Raw genomic sequence first — 19,713 nt, 5'->3', positions numbered from 1 at the left:
AGAATCTGGAACATGTTTTGAATTTTTTTTTTCATTTGTCATTTTTATATTTTGACAAAAACTGTTTTTTAAAGAAAAAACAAGTATTTTTGGTAAAAAACAAAAACAAAACAAATTGCCTGAAGGTTTCACCAACTCTCCTCTGATCAAGTTCCAGATGTCAGTTCAATCCTCCGTCACATCTGTCTGTCAGGAGGTTACACAGCCACTGTGGTATATCACAGTTAACACCGGAGCTGCAGACAATCTGAGGAAGACACAAACTGTTCACTACGATTCTTAAAGTGAAATATATGAATAAGTGAGCTTTAGGATGTGGACACAGATTCCAGCAACACATTCGTTTACAGACAAAACCCTGAACTCATCACAGCAGGAAAGTAGAGGCTGGTAAACTACCAAAATACTTTAATATTACCAGAGAGTATACTGATAAACACTGCAGCCCAGTGATTACACACCACAACCACACAACCTGAACAGGACAGAGGATTTTACACATACACTGCTGCTACGTTCAAGTGCTGTCAGAAATATCAGTTATATAAAAACACAGATCCTTCAGCACCTGAAAATAACACAAAATAATTCCAGCTTTCTAAAAGAAGAGCGAGGAGTTTACAAGCAGCCCTTTAAAAACAAAATAATCAGATCACATGAAAACCTGTCAACACTGATTTTATCATTGTCACTCAGGTAAAAATGTCTTTTCTAGTCTCTGGGAAAATTGATCAAATATAAAACCTTCATATATTAGAATTTGATCAATATGAAAAGTAATAACTGAGCTTGTTTGCAGTTGGAGGAGTCGGTAGCTTTATCAATACGTTATATATATAATGGAGGTCTTAGCTGCAGTACCATGACTGACCACCAGCTGAGTGGAGGCGCCGTATCACATCTATTAGTCGATCCATGATCTGGACACGTGGACGATGTTATCACTGAAAATCTTTTCTCGTCGCCTTCAGTGCTGATCTGGGGTCAGGCTATCGATCGTGGAATGAGCTGAATAAATAACACTGAATTACTCAGAGGCCTTACAGGAGCATGCTGGGAAAACGAAATGATTCAGTAACAGAAATGATAAACTGAATCTTCCACATAAACAAAAATCACCATCTGCTGTTTACAAACAAATATTTACATCCACATTAACCGACTTAGAATGTCAGCTGAAAACCTCATATCTCCACTTTTAATACACACTGGAGTGAATGTAAACAAGTTAAGGGGTTGTCACATAACACACACACACACATTTAGTCTGGCAGTGTGTTGATCTGGTTTGGTCTGGTCTGGTCTGGTTCAGGACATGTTTGCCAGTGTCTCAGTGAGTCTCGGTCCAGGAGGTGACCCAGTGTTTCTGTGACTTCCTGTTCCTGAATGAGGGGATGTGGTCCTGAACCAGGAAACAATTAGAGTCTGTGTACTGCTGCTGCTCGTGTTCACCCATAATCCTCCCCTGGTGCAGCGCTGCGGTCTGCCATGCCGTTCGACGCACAAAGAAGCCACACTGCAGAAAACACAGAGAGCTCAGTCAGAAAGCAGGTGTGGCTGCAGAGCAGGAAGCAGGTGAACAGGATGTTTATATTTCCTGTGAACTGACTCATCATTGTTTGTTCAGCGGTTATTTTTCCTCCATCAATGTTTTTCGTCTCACTAACTTCTGATCAGTATTTAGTTGCTAATTGTGCAGCATCTTTTGCCAAAAGCAGCTTTTTGTTTTCATTGTGAAACGTGAACCAGCAACAGAAGCAACATCAGTGAAACAGCTGAGTCCGTATTTTAGTTTAACATCGAACGTTAGCAAAGTTTGTTTGTGAAGCAGTTACAGTTTAAGATTTTCCACAGAAAACATATGATCATCTTTGGTATAGGACAGTTAGGTAAGCACGGGAAATAATGGAAACAATGAAAAGAAGTCAGGGAAAAGAAAAGAGATCAATACAGATCAGTGTGATGATTGAAAAGCTGATTGATCAGATGCAGGATGAATGAGAACGGCTGAAAAAAGTACAGGAAGTAAATAAGTTAAACCCGCCCCCTCAGGAGTGACTGACATCTGTGGGAAAAACAGCCAGCAAGTTAACCAGTCAGTAACCAGTCAGTGAGCAGTGAGCAGTCAGTGAGCAGTCAGTAACCAGTCAGTGAGCAGTGAGCAGTCAGTGAGCAGTCAGTAACCAGTCAGTGAGCAGTCAGTAACCAGTCAGTAACAGTCAGTGAGCAGTCAGTAACCAGTCAGTAACCAGTCAGTGAGCAGTCAGTGAGCAGTCAGTGAGCAGTCAGTAACCAGTCAGTAACAGTCAGTGAGCAGTCAGTAACCAGTCAGTAACAGTCAGTGAGCAGTCAGTAACCAGTCAGTAACCAGTCAGTAACAGTCAGTGAGCAGTCAGTAACCAGTCAGTAACAGTCAGTGAGCAGTCAGTGACCAGTCAGTAACCAGTCAGTAACAGTCAGTGAGCAGTCAGTGAGCAGTCAGTAACCAATCAGTGAGCAGTCAGTGAGCAGTCAGTGAGCAGTCAGTAACAGTCAGTGAGCAGTCAGTGAGCAGTCAGTAACCAGTCAGTGAGCAGTCAGTGAGCAGTCAGTAACCAGTCAGTAACAGTCAGTGAGCAGTCAGTGAGCAGTCAGTAACCAGTCAGTGAGCAGTCAGTGAGCAGTCAGTAACCAGTCAGTGAGCAGTGAGCAGTCAGTGAGCAGTCAGTAACCAGTCAGTGAGCAGTCAGTGAGCAGTCAGTGAGCAGTCAGTAACCAGTCAGTAACCAGTCAGTGAGCAGTGAGCAGTCAGTGAGCAGTCAGTAACCAGTCAGTGAGCAGTCAGTGAGCAGTCAGTAACCAGTCAGTAACAGTCAGTGAGCAGTCAGTGAGCAGTCAGTAACCAGTCAGTGAGCAGCCAGTCATGGTCAGCAGCAGCTGGTCCTTACAGCAGAGCTCAGTGGCAGCACTGTGCCCAGACTCAGAGCTCCTCCGTCAGCCTCAGCCTCTCGCTCTCAGACGGCTGGCTCTTCATCTGGGCCTTCTGGGTCTTTGCCTTGTACAGCTCTCTGGTGCTGGCTCTCCTGAAGAACCCACACTGAACAGCAGGGAGTGACACAACAGAACTTTACCAACCAGGAGCTGGTGGTGAGATTATACATTTACTGGTGATCTGATGATTTGATGATTTAAAAATGAAAATAATGACACTGCACAGCGTGGACTCCGGTCCATCGTGGATTCTAAATCTACGATCGGTGACATGACAGAAGTATTTAGTTTGGTCTTATAACAGCTGTTACAGCTCGATTCACCTTCCAGAGCAGCAGGCAGATCAGAGCCAGAAGTAAGACTCCAGCCAGGACGGACACCACAATAATCCACAAGGGGGCGCCGGAGTTCACCTGCTGTCCCAGGTCCGGATAAATGTAGACCCCAATCTGCAAAGTAAGATGTGATTCAGGAGGTGATGGACAAATGAAAGCTCAGTGTGTCATGTGACACTGCAGCCTGTACGTATGTTACCTCTGTGCTGTGAGGCTCCATGTTGATGGTGGGTTTGTTAGTCTGCAGTTTCAGAGTCGCCCGGGCACGAACCACGACGCTCCTTACATCGCTGTACTCCTAAAACACACACAATCAACACACTCAGCGGTTTACTGAGACATGTTTAGACTTTTGTTTCACAGCTCATCTCTCTGTCTGATGATGGACATCAGCAGGAGGGTCCCCCATATGAGCAAGGTTCTGCTCGAGGTTCCTTCCTGTTCACAGGGAGCTGTTTCTGCTGATCTGGGGTCAGACTCTGGCTCTCTGTGAAGATCTTTGAGACCATTTTGATTGTGGAGCTATATAAATAAAATTGAATTGAACTGATTTATCCAGATACAACATCCAGATACAACCACCTGAGGACTCTCAGTCCATTGTCCCTCTCTTTTAGCTCTGGTTTTGGTCTCCACCAGCTCCTGAGGGAATCATCTGGTTGTTTAGCTGCTAAATGCTGCACCATGTTCAGCAGCTGCTCTCTGAGTCCATCAGCAGTTTGCTGCTGAGCAGATGGTGGACAGAGGCTTTTACAGCCGTTTCTCTGAAAACAGCTGAAACCTAACCTGACAGGAAGTGTGTCTGCAAACCAAGAAGCTGTGCAGAGCTGCAGAGCGGATGACCATGTGTCTGTACCTCGATCATGGTGGCGTTCCACAGCCTGGCTCTGACTGTCAGTATCGCTGACTTGTTCATGTTGATCAATGGACAGACGAATGTCACACATTTAGCCCCGTGCGCACAGTCCTGTAAGCACAAACACACATTTCTACTTCGTATATTTGAGGAATTTAAAATTTAAACTTGGAAATACTGAAACAGCTTTAAAGAAGTGAGCAGGACAAAATGTACAAAATGTTTTTCCTTTTCTAAAATGTCCTTTCCTCACTTTCTAAAAAAAGTCTTTCATGTTTGTAGTTTCATGTTGTTGCACAGATTCACCAGACATAGGTGAGCCTGTGTTTTTTACTCTAGCGTGCCCTCATGTATGTAGCTGCAGCGCTACACCTGTCTGAGAGATGCAGCATTACAAAAGTGCTTGTACCAGAGTGAAGGACTTCTTCTTCTGTCCCTGCAGGTGGAGGACAGGTAGAATTCTTTCAGTCTGCTTCTCCCTCTTCTCCTTCTCCACCGCCTCCCCCCGACTCCTCCTCCCCCTGTTCTTCTTCTCCTCCTTTGACATCTGAGCAAACGGGAACAAAACAATCATCAGGTTGATGTGCTCAGAGACAGCGCTGTCCCACTGAGTGTCCTGAAGCCTGGGGTGTCACTGCAGCTCTTTGGGGGGATGATTTTTCATGTGCTGTCTGAGAGGGTTAAGAAAACAGGTGGTTTCAGATTTCATTTTGAAAGGAGTCATGTTATGCTGCTGTGGATGCCGTGGTTACCGTGAGGTTGAGAGTGTTGATGATGTTGCCGGGTGGATTGCAGCGAGGCTCCAAGGTTCCGTTCACTTGGATCTCTGTCAGGTACAGCAGCCACTTCCCATTGGACACCACCCTCGGCCAATCAAACTCCACCTCCAGGTTGCCAAGGTGACCCAGTGGCTTCCCGTTGATGTGCACCTATTAGAGAAGGCTGTGGGTTACACCTGATTATGTGTCGTTAACAGGCCAGACTAATTTCAGACTAACCTGTAAAGTGAAGAGTAGCAGACTGCCAATGTCCTCCGTCTTCCTCATGGCTGACTCACCGATCACATGACCACTGAAGGATGTGGGCCCAGGTGGATTGATTCTGTCAAAGGTAAGAGGTCAGTATTAAAGCTCTTATGCTGCGTTCACATCCTAACGTTTGAACTCTAACTGACCACTGACAGCAAGGCTACAAACGCACCACAAATATAAAACCCAACATCAACACTAACATGAGTGCCCAGCTCGTCTTACAGCAGCTGGACCCTGTTCCTGGTTTCATGTGCTAACAAACTGCAATAAAAACATAACAACAGAAGCTAATTAAGGCTGTTTATCTGCTGTGGCTACAAGGTTAGCTCTGTACTTACAGAGTGAGGGATGTCTGCAGTGAATACTCCACCAACATGGAGACAGAGACGGGAAACAGATCTGACTGTTCGCTGAGACTGAAGACACACAGAGACACAAATAAACATCTGTCCAATATAGCATGCTTAGGGAGCAGAGTGTGGGTGAGTGTGTGTCCTACGTGGACAGCTGCAGCAGTGACTGAATCTCTCTGGTGTCCAAACTGATCTCAGACGGCTGAAATATGATCAACACCTTAACCTGAAATCCAGAAAAAAGGATGAAGGGTCAGGCGTCTCTCAGGAGTACTGCAGCACACAAACCAGTAAAGACAGTAGTGAAGACGATTGTACTAGTGGAACCACAAATTCAGCAGCAGTAGATGATCTAGAACGTGTACCTCCTGGTTGCTTTTGAATGGGTTCCCCAGTTCACACAGAAGAACAATGTCTTCAACAAGACACTTCAGTGCTGCTGTGGTGTCACCCTGAAACACAAGCAAACACAGGACTGGTTGTTGTAGTAACTTGTCCGAATCCAAGGTCCTTTAAGATAAGTCTCAAGTCCTTTATTCTGAGCCTCAAGCCAAGGACACAGTCAAGTACCACGTACTTTAGGGCAGGTCAAGCCAAGCAGCAAAGCCCTGCAGGTCTTTTGGGTCTGTGAACAGTGCACGGTGATAATGCAGTAGTTTCCTTCAGGCAATGTTAATGGTGTTTACTTTTTCAGTTCAAGAGACAAAGTCAGTCATTTCAACTAAACCTTTACAAAAAAGGCTAAACAACAAAAAGAAAAAAGAGATGTTCACTTGACTCGAATGCAAATGCAATTAAGCTGTTTGAAAAATGTTTGAAGTGATGTAACGTATCTGCTTCTCTGAAGACTAATGACTCATTTATCCTCTGTCTCCTCACCATGTGGCACCGTATGTGACATAGGGTGAGGGAGCCCATATGCCATGTATGGTGTCTCTCAAGGCTCAATACTCAGTCCTCTCCTCTCCTCTACCTACATGCTCGTGCTCAGGAACTGAAATTGCAGCCTCAGGATAAATATCCACTCATATGCAGACGACACTCTGCTCTGTCTTGCATTGTACCTGATAAAAGCTGGATGAAAAAAAGCCTTTACCTTCACAATCTTTGTTCGAACTCCAGAGTATATGAGTGATGGCGGGATGCTAATGTTCACAATGGCATTGTGAGCATCCTCAGCTGGTTGGCCCAGTGATGGTGTGTTGGTGACAACAACCTCCAGAAACAATCTGCTTATGCTGGCGTTGTAGTGCAACACTTGACTACCCTCCTGCCTGAAAACACACATACACACAAAAACACACACATCAGCAACTGTGACTTTCATGAAGCCGGAGAGCTGCCAATCATCTGATCAACTACATCCACTGTAACTGTCAGAGATTTTTTAAGTCCAGATCTCCAGTCAGGACCTACGTCCTGTAAGACGTCCAGAGAAGCCTTTTGACTTTTGGTTTCCTCAACATGGACAGACGGTCTGACATGGAGGACGGGTTCACTTACATGGGGAAGGGTTTCTGGTTTTCATCTGTGAATCGGGCCGTCATCTGCAGGTTACTGTGGCAACGGTTATCAGAGCCACAAGCCTTCTGGATATGGATCTAATAGATGAAGAAATTCAGCACTGATGAAAGAACATTCAAACAGTGAGTGGGTTTTAAATGCAGGTGTAGCTCAAAGCGGAGTTCTCCTGAGAGAGACTGGTCATGACCTGGGTTCTGAGCAGTACTGTTGTGGGTTCTAATGTGAGTTCAGATATTTTTTAAGTGGGTTTAGAAAGGTTATAACCTGGATTGGAGCCTGTTTAAATGATTGGTTTTAACCTTAGCTCTAAACTGGAGCTTTGACCTCAGATCTGATTTCTCTGCTTCATGACTCCAGTTCTCAGATGATGCTAAGATTTAATGTGGTTTTCATTTGGTTCTCGATTGTGAACTGGGCTTGGTTCTGACCTAGATTCTGAGCACTTTGGACTCTGCTGTGTTCTTACCTGGGTACTGACTGGTTTTTAAACAGCTTCTGAATCAGTTTGTGATAGGTTCTGTCTTTGGTTCTTGGTTATGTCCTCAGCTCTGATGGATTTTGAACTATATTGTGTGGGTTCAAATCTGGATCCTGATGGATTCTGTTTGGTTCTGTCTGGGGTTCTGATGAGCTGTGGAGTATTCTGGATTATTCTATAGGTTCATAGCTGGTTTCTGATGGGGTCTGTTTGGTTCTGACCTTGGTTCTGATGGGTTGGGGTGTCTGGCTCAGCACAGGGAGGCGTCTCAGATCCTGTACAGCACTCCTTTTCTTCGGAAGCTTCTTGTACAGAGAGACGTTCAGGGAGAACACCAGAGGTTCTATTTTGTCTTGGACTGGACTCTGAAGATCACAGACACACAGAACAGAACCTAAGAAACACTCTACTCGTGAGGAACTGTTCTACTTTTCACTGTTTGTCTCAGATCAGCCTCTGAAAACAGCACCAGGCCACACGATGAGGACACAACTGAACATAATGTGCCATTACACAGAGTAGAATGGAACGCAACAAATACACGCTGATAACACGAGCACCGACAGTGCAAAGCATCATGAACTTTACCTCAGCCTGCACTGCTTGATGCTTACACCTGCAAAAAATGCCACCATCACTCTTTAAAGGAGCAGTCTGAACAAATGTCCAAAAGGTTTTATGAAAAATGTGGAGCAGTTCCTTTCAGAGACTCTCAGCAGTTTGATGCTGCACCTTGACCAGAAACGTTCCCTCTGTAATGTATTGGAGAAACAGGAAGTGGACTCTGTCAGCAACAGACTGATTAAAGCTCCGTAAAGTCTCGCTGACGTCTGGAATCCGTTGGTCTTATCGCACACAGCAGAACTTACTTTGATGAAATATATACAGCCACACAAACCAAGAGTCCAACCACAATACGAGTGAGTGACTTTGTTCTCGGGCTGACGTGGCTCAGGAGGCAGAGCAGTCACATCGTAACTGGAGAGTTCCTGGTTCAGTCACCGGCTTCTCCAGACTGTTGAAGTGTCTTTGAGCAAGACACTTAATCTCTCCTGATGCTGTGCCATCAGTGAATGAATATGTGTAGATGGATGAATGAAACATACATTGTAAAGCACTTTGAATGTTTCTTCTTCTTATTAAGTAACAGCCGTGGTAGCGTGGGTACTTCTGCTTCTCACACCAGCCCCCAGTTATTTTTATGTGAATGAATTTCACTACAGATCAAACATCTTCCCTCAGGTCAGTTCCTCATCCCCTTTCTGCCCTTTTTATTTAATGAATGCTGGTTCTTTCCTCTAGCGCCACCCTCAGGACAGACGTGGCTGTAATGTTAACAGGCTGTTATCTGTTAAATGTGTGTGACTCACCAGCAGTCCGACTGACAGTGATTCACATTGTTTTTGTGGCATTGACAGGTAACTGGAGTACACGCTTTGGCCGTTGTCATGGAAACGGAGGCGGGACTTGAGGCTGCTGACATCAGCGGACACAGTGAAGTGGACGGCTGAGAGACGAAGAAACATACGGCTTCATGTTAGCATCGCTAAGAAAGAGCACACGCATCAGCATCAGTTTTATGCAGAATCACAGATTTTATCACAGATTTTATTTCTAAAAATGGATGAAAACACAAATTCAAACCTAAATTCAAGTCAAAGGTTCATCAGGAAAAAATACATTTAAAATGTCACAAAATGGAAACAAGCAAAAGAAAAAGGATAAAAAAAATTTCATTCTGAACAGAAATATATGTTATGTTTGTCCCTGTTGTTGTTCTGAGCTGTTCCACCTCAGAACAACAACAGGGTTTTTTTTGTTTTGTGTGTGTGTGTGTGTGTGTGTGGTGGTTTCGGTGTCATAGCAACAGTGTGACCTTGTCTCTGGTCAAATTAACGAGACAGAAGCAGGACACACAAAGGTCTCCGAGAAATAAGAGTGTGTAATTTATCGTTCGGAGAAAAACACACACATTAGATGACATCATACTGTGTCCTTGAGTGTCCTCATGCCCTCTGTGTGTGTGTGTGTGTGTGGAGGGGGGGCTGGGGGGCTTTGGTCTGTCAATCAGTCAGGTCATCAATTAGCTGAAGGCGCGCACACACACACACAGGAAGCAGGGTGATGATGGTTAATGACTCCTATAAACAGACTCGTTAGTGTCTGTCAGGTTAGCATGTTAGCATTAGCAAAGATCCCTGCTCTGCTCTGTTCTTTCACTTCATGAACAGGAGCCACTGACAAACAGGACCGTGGGGAAGTGGTGACCAGCGACAGCGTTTCTGGAAACTCTGGATGCCTGGATGCCTCCCCACTGATAACAACTCTGCAGAGAATTGAAAGTAATGTGTAAGTGATGTGTTTACAGTTATTCTTCCAAAACTGAAGAGGTGCTCTGAGGAATGGGGCTCTGGGAACGAGACTCCGGGGAACTGCTAATCAATCAGCTGCTGTTCGAGCTGAGTGAGGTGTCTGACCGGGGTCTGCTGAGTCCGAGCCAGACGAGCAGCACACTGACGCACTGGGTTCTGGACTGTAGCAGCTCTGCATGATGCCTGATGATCCTGGGAGTTTCTGTCAGCCTCTCCGCTTGAGACGGCAGCACTCCGTCTCTCCTGCCAGAACATGGCGTCCTGGTCCAGGAGACTCCTTTGGGTGGAGCATGCACACAGAACTCCTCCCTGTGCCTGCAGCTACCATCCTCCACTCTTTCTGGCCCAGGAGTAAGAGGTCAGTGTGCCTGACGGTGGATTAAGGCTCCTCTGCTCCTGTGTCCCACAACTTCCCACAAAAATTCAACTTCAAAATTTCAGACAAAAGTTAAGAAGATTCAGTTCAGAATCAGGTTTAGGTTTGGGGGTCATGGTCCAGGGCATGAATTCTGTCTACACAAGTATACGAGGACAGATGTGTGTGTGAGATGCCATCACTGCTCCCCGTCCAAATCCTCACACCTGGGACCTTCCTCTCAGGGGAGTCATGGACGCTGGCTTCCCGCTCAGGTCCATCAGCCCTGCAGCAGTTCAGATCTGTCTCCTGAGGTTCAGGCACTTTCATCCACTAAGCTTCAGTATCACAGCGTCCTGTCGAGCAGCAGGCTGCATAAAGATGAAAACTTCCACCATGTTGCTCCTTTTTTTTCAATTAATCAATTAACTAATTGATTTTTTTGTCTAAAATAATCAACAAAGAAAATGATGAGTTATAAAGACATCACTGTATTTTTACTCATCATTTACATTATAATGAAATTGTCCAAAGTTTTGATTTTGTCCTCACACACACAAGGACATGTACCAGGTCTGGACCAGAGCTCGGTCTGTGAGTCAGCGGCTGGAAACTGCTGTTTACTCACTGATGTTGTCGCTGTCGCTTTTCTCTCCGGTGCTGAAGATGTAGGAGAAACACACCTCCACCTGAATACTGACACACACACACACACACACACTCAGTCTGTTAGCCTGTTAGCCTGTTAGCTTGTAAGTCTGTTATCTGGAATCAGCTTTGAATCTCACCAGAAGTTGCAGCTGTTGGGGTTGACGATGTCCGGAGAAACTCTGAGTGTTTTATTAAGGTGGATGACTGGACGAGTTCTGAGGAATCAATCAATCAATCAATCAATCAACCAATCAATCAATCAATCAACCAACCAACCAACCAACCAACCAAGTAAAAAGAATCAACTGAGTCACGGAATCATCCGGAACATACGTGTAGCAGCTGCACAGATTGCAGACTGCAGCAGACTCAGATAAATGTTTATCTACATGTTCACACACAAACTGTATGAAGTTATTCTGAACCAAGCGTCAGTGGTAGTTACTGATACGAGCTGGTTCTGTGAGGCTGAGCTCAGGTTAGAACAATGACATTTACCATGTGCTATTAAAGTTGGTGGCCGTGGTAACGGCTGCGAGTTTTAGCGTGTTTTTTCGTGTACCTGAGCAAAGCGACAGTGTCGTCCAGAGAACCCACCACCACGTCTGGATATCTGTTCCCATCAACATCCAGACCTGCGGACAGGGAGTAGCCGAACGTCCTGAACCCCGGAGAGACGCTGCTGCCGCTGATCACCTGCATAAAGACGGGGGCGTCATCAGCACCTCCCCTCCTTAGAGGAGCTGTACAGGTCCCACTGCCACAGAAAGACCCTCAGCCTCCCGAGGACCCGTCCCACCCTCACATCACCCGTTCCAGCTGCTGCTTTCAGGACAATAAAAGCCAGAACAAACAGACTGAAACCAGCACGTGTCCCAGGGCTCATGGGACACTCTGGAACACTGACGGGTTCGCCACAAACCTGAGCAATATTCCACCTTCTCCTATCAAAAACATTCAATAGGTTAATATGACATGCAAGTATTTCTGTTTCATACACACATATATACATACAGTCAAGCCTGAAATTATTCATACCCCTGGCAAATTTTGACTTAAAGTTACTTTTATTCAACCAGCAAGTGTTTTCTTGATTGGAAATGACACAGGTGTCTCCCAGAAGATAATAAGACGATGTACAAGAGGCATCATTGTGGGAAAAAAGTAAAGTTAAAAGTAACTTTAAGTTAAAATTTGCCAGGGGTATGAATAATTTCGGGCTTGACTGTATATTTTATTATATTTATTTCTTGTACTAGTTTACTATAATTTCTCTTCTTTTCTTTTTTAAATCTTTTTTTAAACAGGAAAATGTTTCAATTGCGTCTGAATGGGACGGTGTGCAATGTCTCGTACTTTCTGTGTAATGACAACAAAGATTGTGACTCTGATTCTTACAGCAGGGTTCCTGCGTTCTCCATGAGGACCAGTTTCACTTTCAAACCACTGGAGTGAACATGTTTCTGCCTCGTGAGGACATTTCTGTCTGGTCCTCACACCTTAAGTATCTGTTCAGGTTAGAATAGCTTCAGGTTTTGGGGTTAGTGTCCAAACAATGTGATATATCAGTGAGGGCCCCCACAGGTATAGAAAGACAAAAGTGTGTGTGAGACCTGGCTCGGTTCCGTAGAGACCCCCTCATGACTCCCGGTCCAGATCATCACAGTTCCTGTTTCATGGAAAGGCGCTCCAACTGCAAAGTCTGGAACACGACAACAACTCATCACTCTGACTGATTATTGGATATGGATCGTTAAACATGAACACCATGTCATCATCAGCGTCATGCTGCGTCCTCACCCTGGAAGCCATCTTGGTTTAGGTCTCCGGTGGCGGTAACAGCCATGCCGAATGCAGATCGGGCCGGTCCTTTCAGCACCACGCTGGGCCCAGAATCAAACCTTCCTCCTGAGTTCATGTAGACATAAACTGCCCCGCCTGCCTCCTGCTGACGATGGAAATAAAAAGGAGCGCCCACCAGCAGGTCGTTCCACCTGCAGGACAAAGAACCTTTGTGTTTTTGATCGAAGACGTTGAACGATGCCTCAGGATCAGAAGATTCTGTTACATTCACAGCAACTTTAAAGTTACAGCTCTTTGTTGTGACTGCGTCTCCGTAAAGCTTTGAGACGGTTTGGATTGTGGAAGGAGCTGGATAAATAAAACTGAATTGAACTGAACTGAATAATAGAAAACTCGGACAGAACCTGAAAATGATCACGAGCTGGTTCTCAGCATACGCCCACAGACTTTATCAGTGTGTGTAAATTGTTTTGTGTTTTTCTGCATTTGACCTTCATGATGATGGAACAAGAGTCAGGGGGAATCATAGGATCTGAAGCTTCTTTACCCATCGTTGTTGAGGTCAGTTGTTGCTACGGCATTACCGAAGTACGAGCCCGTCTGTTCACCGTGCAGAGTCAGCTGAGTAATAAGCTGATGATGGCGTTTCACTGCCAGCAGCACGGAGCCACGAGCGTCATCTTTACTGTCCTTTGGAGCTCCTGTTAATCAATACAGCAATCAATACACTGATACATCAGGCCATCTGTACTGACAGGATCATTTACTGAGAGGTGAAAGTAAAGCTGCCCATCACCTGTTACTATGGTTTCCTCTTCCTCAGAGAGAAGACGGCGAGCCTGAGTGACTGAATATCCTGAACACACACACACACACACACAGTGACCAGCTGTGAAGGAAACTTAAAAACAGCAGGATTCTCAGTGAAGTTCTGCAGGATGGACATCAGAGATGACGATATCCTCAGGAAGTGATGTCACACTGAATCAATATGAGTCTCATATCTGTGTTCAGATCTGATGGAGGAGGAGGAGTAGAAGAGGAGGAGGAGGAGGAGGAGGAAGAGGATGAGGACAGAGATTTAAAGGAACAGTGCACCTATATAAACGTTCCTGCGGACCATGTTGGGGAAGGAGCTCCTCCGGGTGTCGAAAATGTCATGTGGATTCATCCAGGAGACGTGGACATTTCCTAGCACACACACACACACACACACACACACACACACACACACACACCACAGTAATACAACAGAACAACAAAAAGTAGTTAAAACTAAAAACGGTCCATGAGAGGAGAAATGCTGACAGAAAGAGAGAGGTGAGAGAAACAGAGCAGAATGGAACCTTGCCATTCGTAGCTTCCAGGTGATCCGACGATGATTTCAGTCTGAGTGATGGACGCTGAAATCCCCATGTTACACATGACCTCAGCTCTGACATCACCCTGATGACTACACACACACACACACACACACATGATTTCTGACCATAAATATCATGTGTCATGTGACTTCTGTCATGTCATGTCCTGTGACAGGTCATGGGATCTGTGTCATTTCTAATGTGTCATGTGACCTACTTGCAGGCCTGGTCTGGGTTCTGCCAGTGCATATCGCTGTGGTTGTACTGCAAGTCGTTTCCACGGAGATAACATCGACCAATCATTTGCCTGAGTTTCAGTGGCCCATAGAGTTTAATGAACCGATGACCACAGGCCTGGAAGGACAGAGGACACAAGGTTCCTTAGTTAGTTAGTTAACAAAAAGTCAGGCAGTTGCAGGTAGTTATTTAGTCAAGATAGTCAATTGAGTTAGCTAAGAAACGATCGGTCAGCATAGATCAGTCAGTTAGCCGCTCAGTTAGCCACTCAGTTAGCTGGTCAGTTAGTTTTTCCATATAATCTGTTCATTTCTCAGTCAGCTGTAGTTCATAGAAGGATGAGCTTATCAGCCAGTCAGATTAGTTAGTTAGGTTAGTTGATTAGTTAGTTGATCATTCAGTTAATGTTTGACAGTTGATGTCATTTAGTTCTCGTCCAGTCAGTGGTTTTGATGGATATTCAGTGAGTTAAAGGTAAAAACTTTAATAACTTGAATAATGAAGGTGTCTCCGACTGTCTCAGTGACCTATAACAGCCTGTGGACTGATTTCTGTGAGAATGGGTCTGGACTCTGGACGTCCTCTGTGTGGACCTGTTGTTTGTGGTGCACGTGAGAATGTGTCCATAGGATTCATGTCCAGGGAGTCACATTGCCACCAGTCTCTGATCTGCTGTCCTACTAAATCCCATTGGATCATGGTCTGAACTCGGCTGTGAGCGCGGGCTGCAGGACGACCACCAGTTACCCAGTTAGTGAGTGAGTCTGACAGATAGTCAGTTAGTTAGTAAGATAATTAGTCAGACATTTAATTAGTGGGTTATTTAACGTATACGCAGTGTTTAAAGGCACAGTTCACCCAAACAGCAGAGCGACACGTTCTTTCTGAGCCTCCTCTGGAATCTGACCATCACAGACTCACCAGGACCCTCCCTCCAGGTCGGCCCTGACTGGCCACTGAGACGCCCAACCACATGTCTTCAATCAGGTCCTCAGACAGGTTGACATCTGAAACAGTAACAGCACAGTTTCATTTGTGTGTGAGCTGTGATGCAGCAGCTGCAGAGGGTTATGGTCCATTGTTTTTATAAGATTACATTAAAAATGAACCCCTCTGATTGCCCGTTGTCATGGTTACCACTGATGAGTGCCCTCTCAGGCCGAAGCCTTATCGTGTCTGAGTGTGTTTGACAGACGGCAGCTGTCTGAGGGATGGGCCACTGTAATGCACCAGCACACAGATAAGATCAGAGGGAAACATGACTCCTGAGCTCTGACTCTCAGGCTTAAAAAGCTGCCTTCTCCTCTGTGATTGGCTGACACAGACCTCAACAGTATAGACCAGCCAATGAGAGCTCTTTATTTATATTAACCCTTTCAGACATGAATTATGAAAACCTCTTTAGGCATGAAAAAAACATGTCCACTCTGTGAAAACTGTGAAACATTTAATGCTAATCTGATGTTTTCTCAGAGCATCGTCTGCAGGCGTACAGATGTTCTGTCTCCTCTCTGATGTGCTATCGTCCTCTCACATAATCACGTCCTGCTCATCTCCACTTCCCATTTATCTTGTATGGAAATTGGCAAATCATCGAGGGCACACGACACTGCATGCAGACATGTTTGTTTTTCGTGTGCATGCAGCGTCATGGCATCTGTTGGCACCTTTCACATCCACTGTGTTGGCTGCAACAAAGGCCGTGCATACACAGGAGAGCAGCTCTGAACATCATGAAAGGGTTAAAGTAAATGAACCTGTGTTAGTTCAGTAAATTCTCTACAGGATTCACTCGCTCTTCTTCATCATATAGAAAATTACTGTTAAACACGACTCACTCGGATCTATGAGCTTCATCCTGCTGCAGTCTGATTGGTCCGCTGTTATCGGGCAGCTGTATACTCCTCCTGTTCGATTGGCTGGAACATCACGCTCCGCCTTTTCCCTGGGAGCTCCAACCAATAGCCTATCAGGGTGAAACAGGTGAGACATGTGAGAGGGTCTTCTTCTTCTTCAGTGTGGAACCTGCCCTGTTCTCCTTCACTGACACCTTGAATGTCTTGAATGACCCTGGGAATGTTTTCAAGCACCCTGGATTTTTTTAAAGGACACCTGGAATATCCTGGAGGACTCTCACTCAGTGTGGCGTTAAAAATGTGAGTTCCTTTGGTGTTGTTACGGTCCTGGAATAAATGAAGAGACGTCTGAGCCCCGAGGACATCCAGGACACACACACACCCACCCACACACATGAAGGACAGGAAACAGACAATGACAGACAGAGGACTGGTGTCAAACACTCAGTCTGCTCTGCTAAAGTTCAGCATGTTACAAACCTGTCTGCACCTGGTCTGCCCCCCCCCCCCCCCCCCCCCCCCCGCTCAGAGGACTGAACTGGAACAATGTGTGAAATGTGTCCAAACAGCTGTGAATTTATTTGAGGTGACACACAAGGACACAGCTCTGTGTGTGTGTGTGTGTGTCTGTGTCTGTGTAATTCTCTCTAAATGAGTTTCATTTCCTGTCCTGTGTTCAGACCTGATCTCAGATCAGTCTTTCAGCTGAACATACAGCTCAGCTCTGGTGTGTTACCATGGCGATGATGTCACAGGTATCATGTGTCAGAGGGGTCAGACGTGAACATGGGTTTCAGCTCAGGGACACAACAACGTCTTCCAGGTTGATTCAAATCTCCTCAAGGCTCACTGGAAGACCCACATCACTATCTCCAGGACAAACACACAGAGCTTGAGGAACCTGGAATGTTCCCAAGGATCCCTGATACGTCCTTAAGACTACAGAACCTCAAACCTCACAGACATGTTAAACCTCCTCGAGGACCTACAGAACATCCGGTTCAGCCAGTCACAGACGGGCAGGAGTCTGATGGGCGGGACTCACAACCAATTAGAGGAGACATCGACCTCCTAACCCCTGAACTCCCACAGGAAACATTACAGTGTGTGTATGTGTGTGGTCCATTAGCAGCCAATCCAATTAGAGAGCACAGAGAGACGGTTGTCATGGTGACTGTGGAGACAGACAGCTGGGTGACCTCTAGCTAACCTCATCACTTTGGACCAGAAGGTTTTAAACAGTAAAGGAAAACTCACCGTCCTCCTCCACAGACCTGAACCACATGATTCAGTGTGACCTCACTTCCTGAGGAAGGTGTCCCTCCAGAATAAACCTCCAGAGGAAAAGAGGCTGCAGAACTTCATTCAGAATCCTGCTGTTTCTAAGTTCAGGTGGTCTCAGCTGCCGCCTCCTCCTGCTCCAGTCACCTGACTGTGTGTGTGTGTGTCTGTGTGTGTCTGTGTGTGTGTGTGTGTGTCTGTATGTGTCTGTGTGTGTGTGTGTAACTGAGTTTAAAGTATTTTTCATTTACAGAACACGTGCTCTGGTCTGGACCAAACCAGACTGAGACCAGGACTGAAGATCCTGGTTCATAGCGGACTCTGGTGGAACAACTGAGATGAATTCAAAATTTAAACAGATGATAAATAATGAGCTGATCTGAGATCTGCTCTGCAGGAGATTGTCTCACTGATCTGTATGACCCTGTGTGTGTGTGTGTGTGTGTGTGTGTAAATCAGTGTGAAGCAGTTAAACCTGTGGTCTGTGTGTTTGGATCCGACTCAGTGAGTCAGCCGTGTTCTGTGTGAACCGGACCAGAACTAAAAGCTGACCCTGGGTCAGTTTTCTTTGGACCAAATGAACTGAACTTCAAGTGTGAAAGCTTTTGTCACAGCACAGCCATGAAATTTCCAAAGCAGCGTCCATCCCTGAATCACAGCTAGCTCACCTGGCTACTGCTACATACCTGTCACTCATGTTTCTCAGACGGCACCGTGTGTCTGCCTGTAACACACTGATAACACACTGTCGATTGGTGGAGTCACAGAGGGAATCAGAGCACAGAATAAAGTTTCAAGTTAAAAAAAAAGGTTGATGAAATCCAGCTGACAGGTAACTGACGAGTGTAGAGACAGACGAGTGTGCAGACAGACGAGTGTAGAGACAGACGAGTGTGCAGACAGACGAGTGTAGAGACAGACGAGTGTAGAGACAGACGAGTGCGCAGACAGACGAGTGCGCAGACAGACGAGTGTGCACTCACAGGTAAGCTTCTGTCTTCAGGTCTTGGTGCAGGGCCACAGACAGTCCAAACAGACTCCCGTCTCCACCCTTCTTCAGCAGTGGGAATGACGTGTCGAGGTTAAACGCCACGCACACACCAACACAGACACTCAGCAACACACACACACCTAGAGCCATGGCGACACACACCTGAGAGGATGACAACAACAGAAGGTGATGAGTGAAAAAAGAAAACAGCAGTGCATTGAAGTCATGTGACCTGCTGAGCACTCACCTGATAAAAAGACAGACAGTGTGTTTGACACCTGTCTCACTGGGTGACTGATCTCAGTGTGTTCACATGAATAATTCAGTTTCCTGGTCAGGAGCCAGACTCTGTTCTGCCTCTTCTCTGGTTAATATTAACATTAACATCCCTGCTCACAGTGATGAACGTGGCTGTTCGCCTTCATGCAGACGACACCGTGTTGTATTGATCAGCCTCAGTTCAGTCACACGTCTGTGTGTTTGGACCCAACTGTCACATTTTGCATCAGGGTCAAAGTGAAATCTGCACTCTGAACGCTGCACTCTGAACACTGCACTCTGAACACTGCACACTGCACTCTGAACACTGCACTCTGAACACTGCACTCTGAACACTGCACTCTGAACACTGCACACTGCACTCTGAACACTGCACACTGCACTCTGAACACTGCACTCTGAACACTGCACTCTGAACACTGCACTCTGAACACTGCACACTGCACTCTGAACACTGCACACTGCACTCTGAACACTGCACTCTGAACACTGCACTCTGAACACTGGTCTGCTTCAGTAACTGACAGAATCACTGACTCCACCCCTGCTTCTAATGAAACATGCATAGTAATATTATAATGTTCTGTTAATGAACATGTAATAAATCCTTCTGAACAAAGCAGCTGCAGTTTGAAGAAAAGAGAAAAATCTCAAACCTTTTCCTCCTGTCGACAGAAGCAGCTCCTCGTCCTCAGCAGGTCGTCGGTTTGATTCCCGCTCTGTTCTGTCTGACTTCTCCTCAGAAGTCTCCTCTCCCTGCTGACGACTGATCTGCACACGCTCAGTCTCTCTCTCTCTCTGCTTCAACTGTCTCTCTACCAACCCCCCCTCGCGTCTCTCATTCTCATTCTTCAGTCATGCTCGCTCGCCCTGAAATGAAATCATGTCTGTGTGTGTGTGTGTGTGTTTATACGCGCACCCCCGTGCCTGGCCCACACACACAGAGGCTGTAAATGGATTTGGGCGTGCGAGGGCAC

General features: G+C 45.8%; 1 protein-coding gene across 2 annotated transcripts; it reads right to left on the bottom strand.

Moving 5' to 3' along the window:
• Nucleotides 1–394: 394 nt before the first annotated feature.
• LOC121198966 (integrin alpha-3-like) lies at nucleotides 395–19,667 on the bottom strand. Of its 2 annotated transcripts, XM_041063380.1 has the most exons (29): nucleotides 19,393–19,667; nucleotides 18,450–18,619; nucleotides 16,168–16,295; nucleotides 15,251–15,336; nucleotides 14,310–14,446; nucleotides 14,075–14,181; nucleotides 13,827–13,919; nucleotides 13,525–13,584; nucleotides 13,276–13,429; nucleotides 12,726–12,919; nucleotides 12,539–12,627; nucleotides 11,488–11,621; nucleotides 11,063–11,140; nucleotides 10,903–10,970; nucleotides 8,918–9,054; nucleotides 7,769–7,912; nucleotides 7,049–7,146; nucleotides 6,642–6,819; nucleotides 5,911–5,997; nucleotides 5,692–5,771; nucleotides 5,531–5,608; nucleotides 5,160–5,262; nucleotides 4,914–5,090; nucleotides 4,571–4,708; nucleotides 4,162–4,272; nucleotides 3,505–3,603; nucleotides 3,294–3,419; nucleotides 2,928–3,076; nucleotides 1,390–1,516 (listed from the first exon to the last, which is right to left on the bottom strand). In XM_041063380.1, the coding sequence occupies exons 2-28, from the start codon at nucleotides 18,605–18,607 to the stop codon at nucleotides 2,960–2,962; spliced, it is 3,159 nt and encodes a 1,052-aa protein (XP_040919314.1). In that variant the 5' UTR covers nucleotides 18,608–18,619; nucleotides 19,393–19,667; the 3' UTR covers nucleotides 1,390–1,516; nucleotides 2,928–2,959. The 2 variants fall into 2 exon arrangements, with proteins under 2 accessions (XP_040919313.1, XP_040919314.1); XM_041063379.1 differs by lacking the exon at nucleotides 2,928–3,076 and having other exon boundaries at nucleotides 395–1,516.
• Between the last annotated feature and the right edge of the window lie 46 nt (nucleotides 19,668–19,713).

Source organism: Toxotes jaculatrix, chromosome 18, assembly GCF_017976425.1.
Source record: "Toxotes jaculatrix isolate fToxJac2 chromosome 18, fToxJac2.pri, whole genome shotgun sequence".
In the NCBI taxonomy this organism is placed as follows: Eukaryota; Metazoa; Chordata; class Actinopteri; family Toxotidae; genus Toxotes; species Toxotes jaculatrix.
The sequence above is the reverse complement of the archived record's forward strand: the minus strand, read 5'-3'. Positions and strand labels throughout refer to the sequence as shown.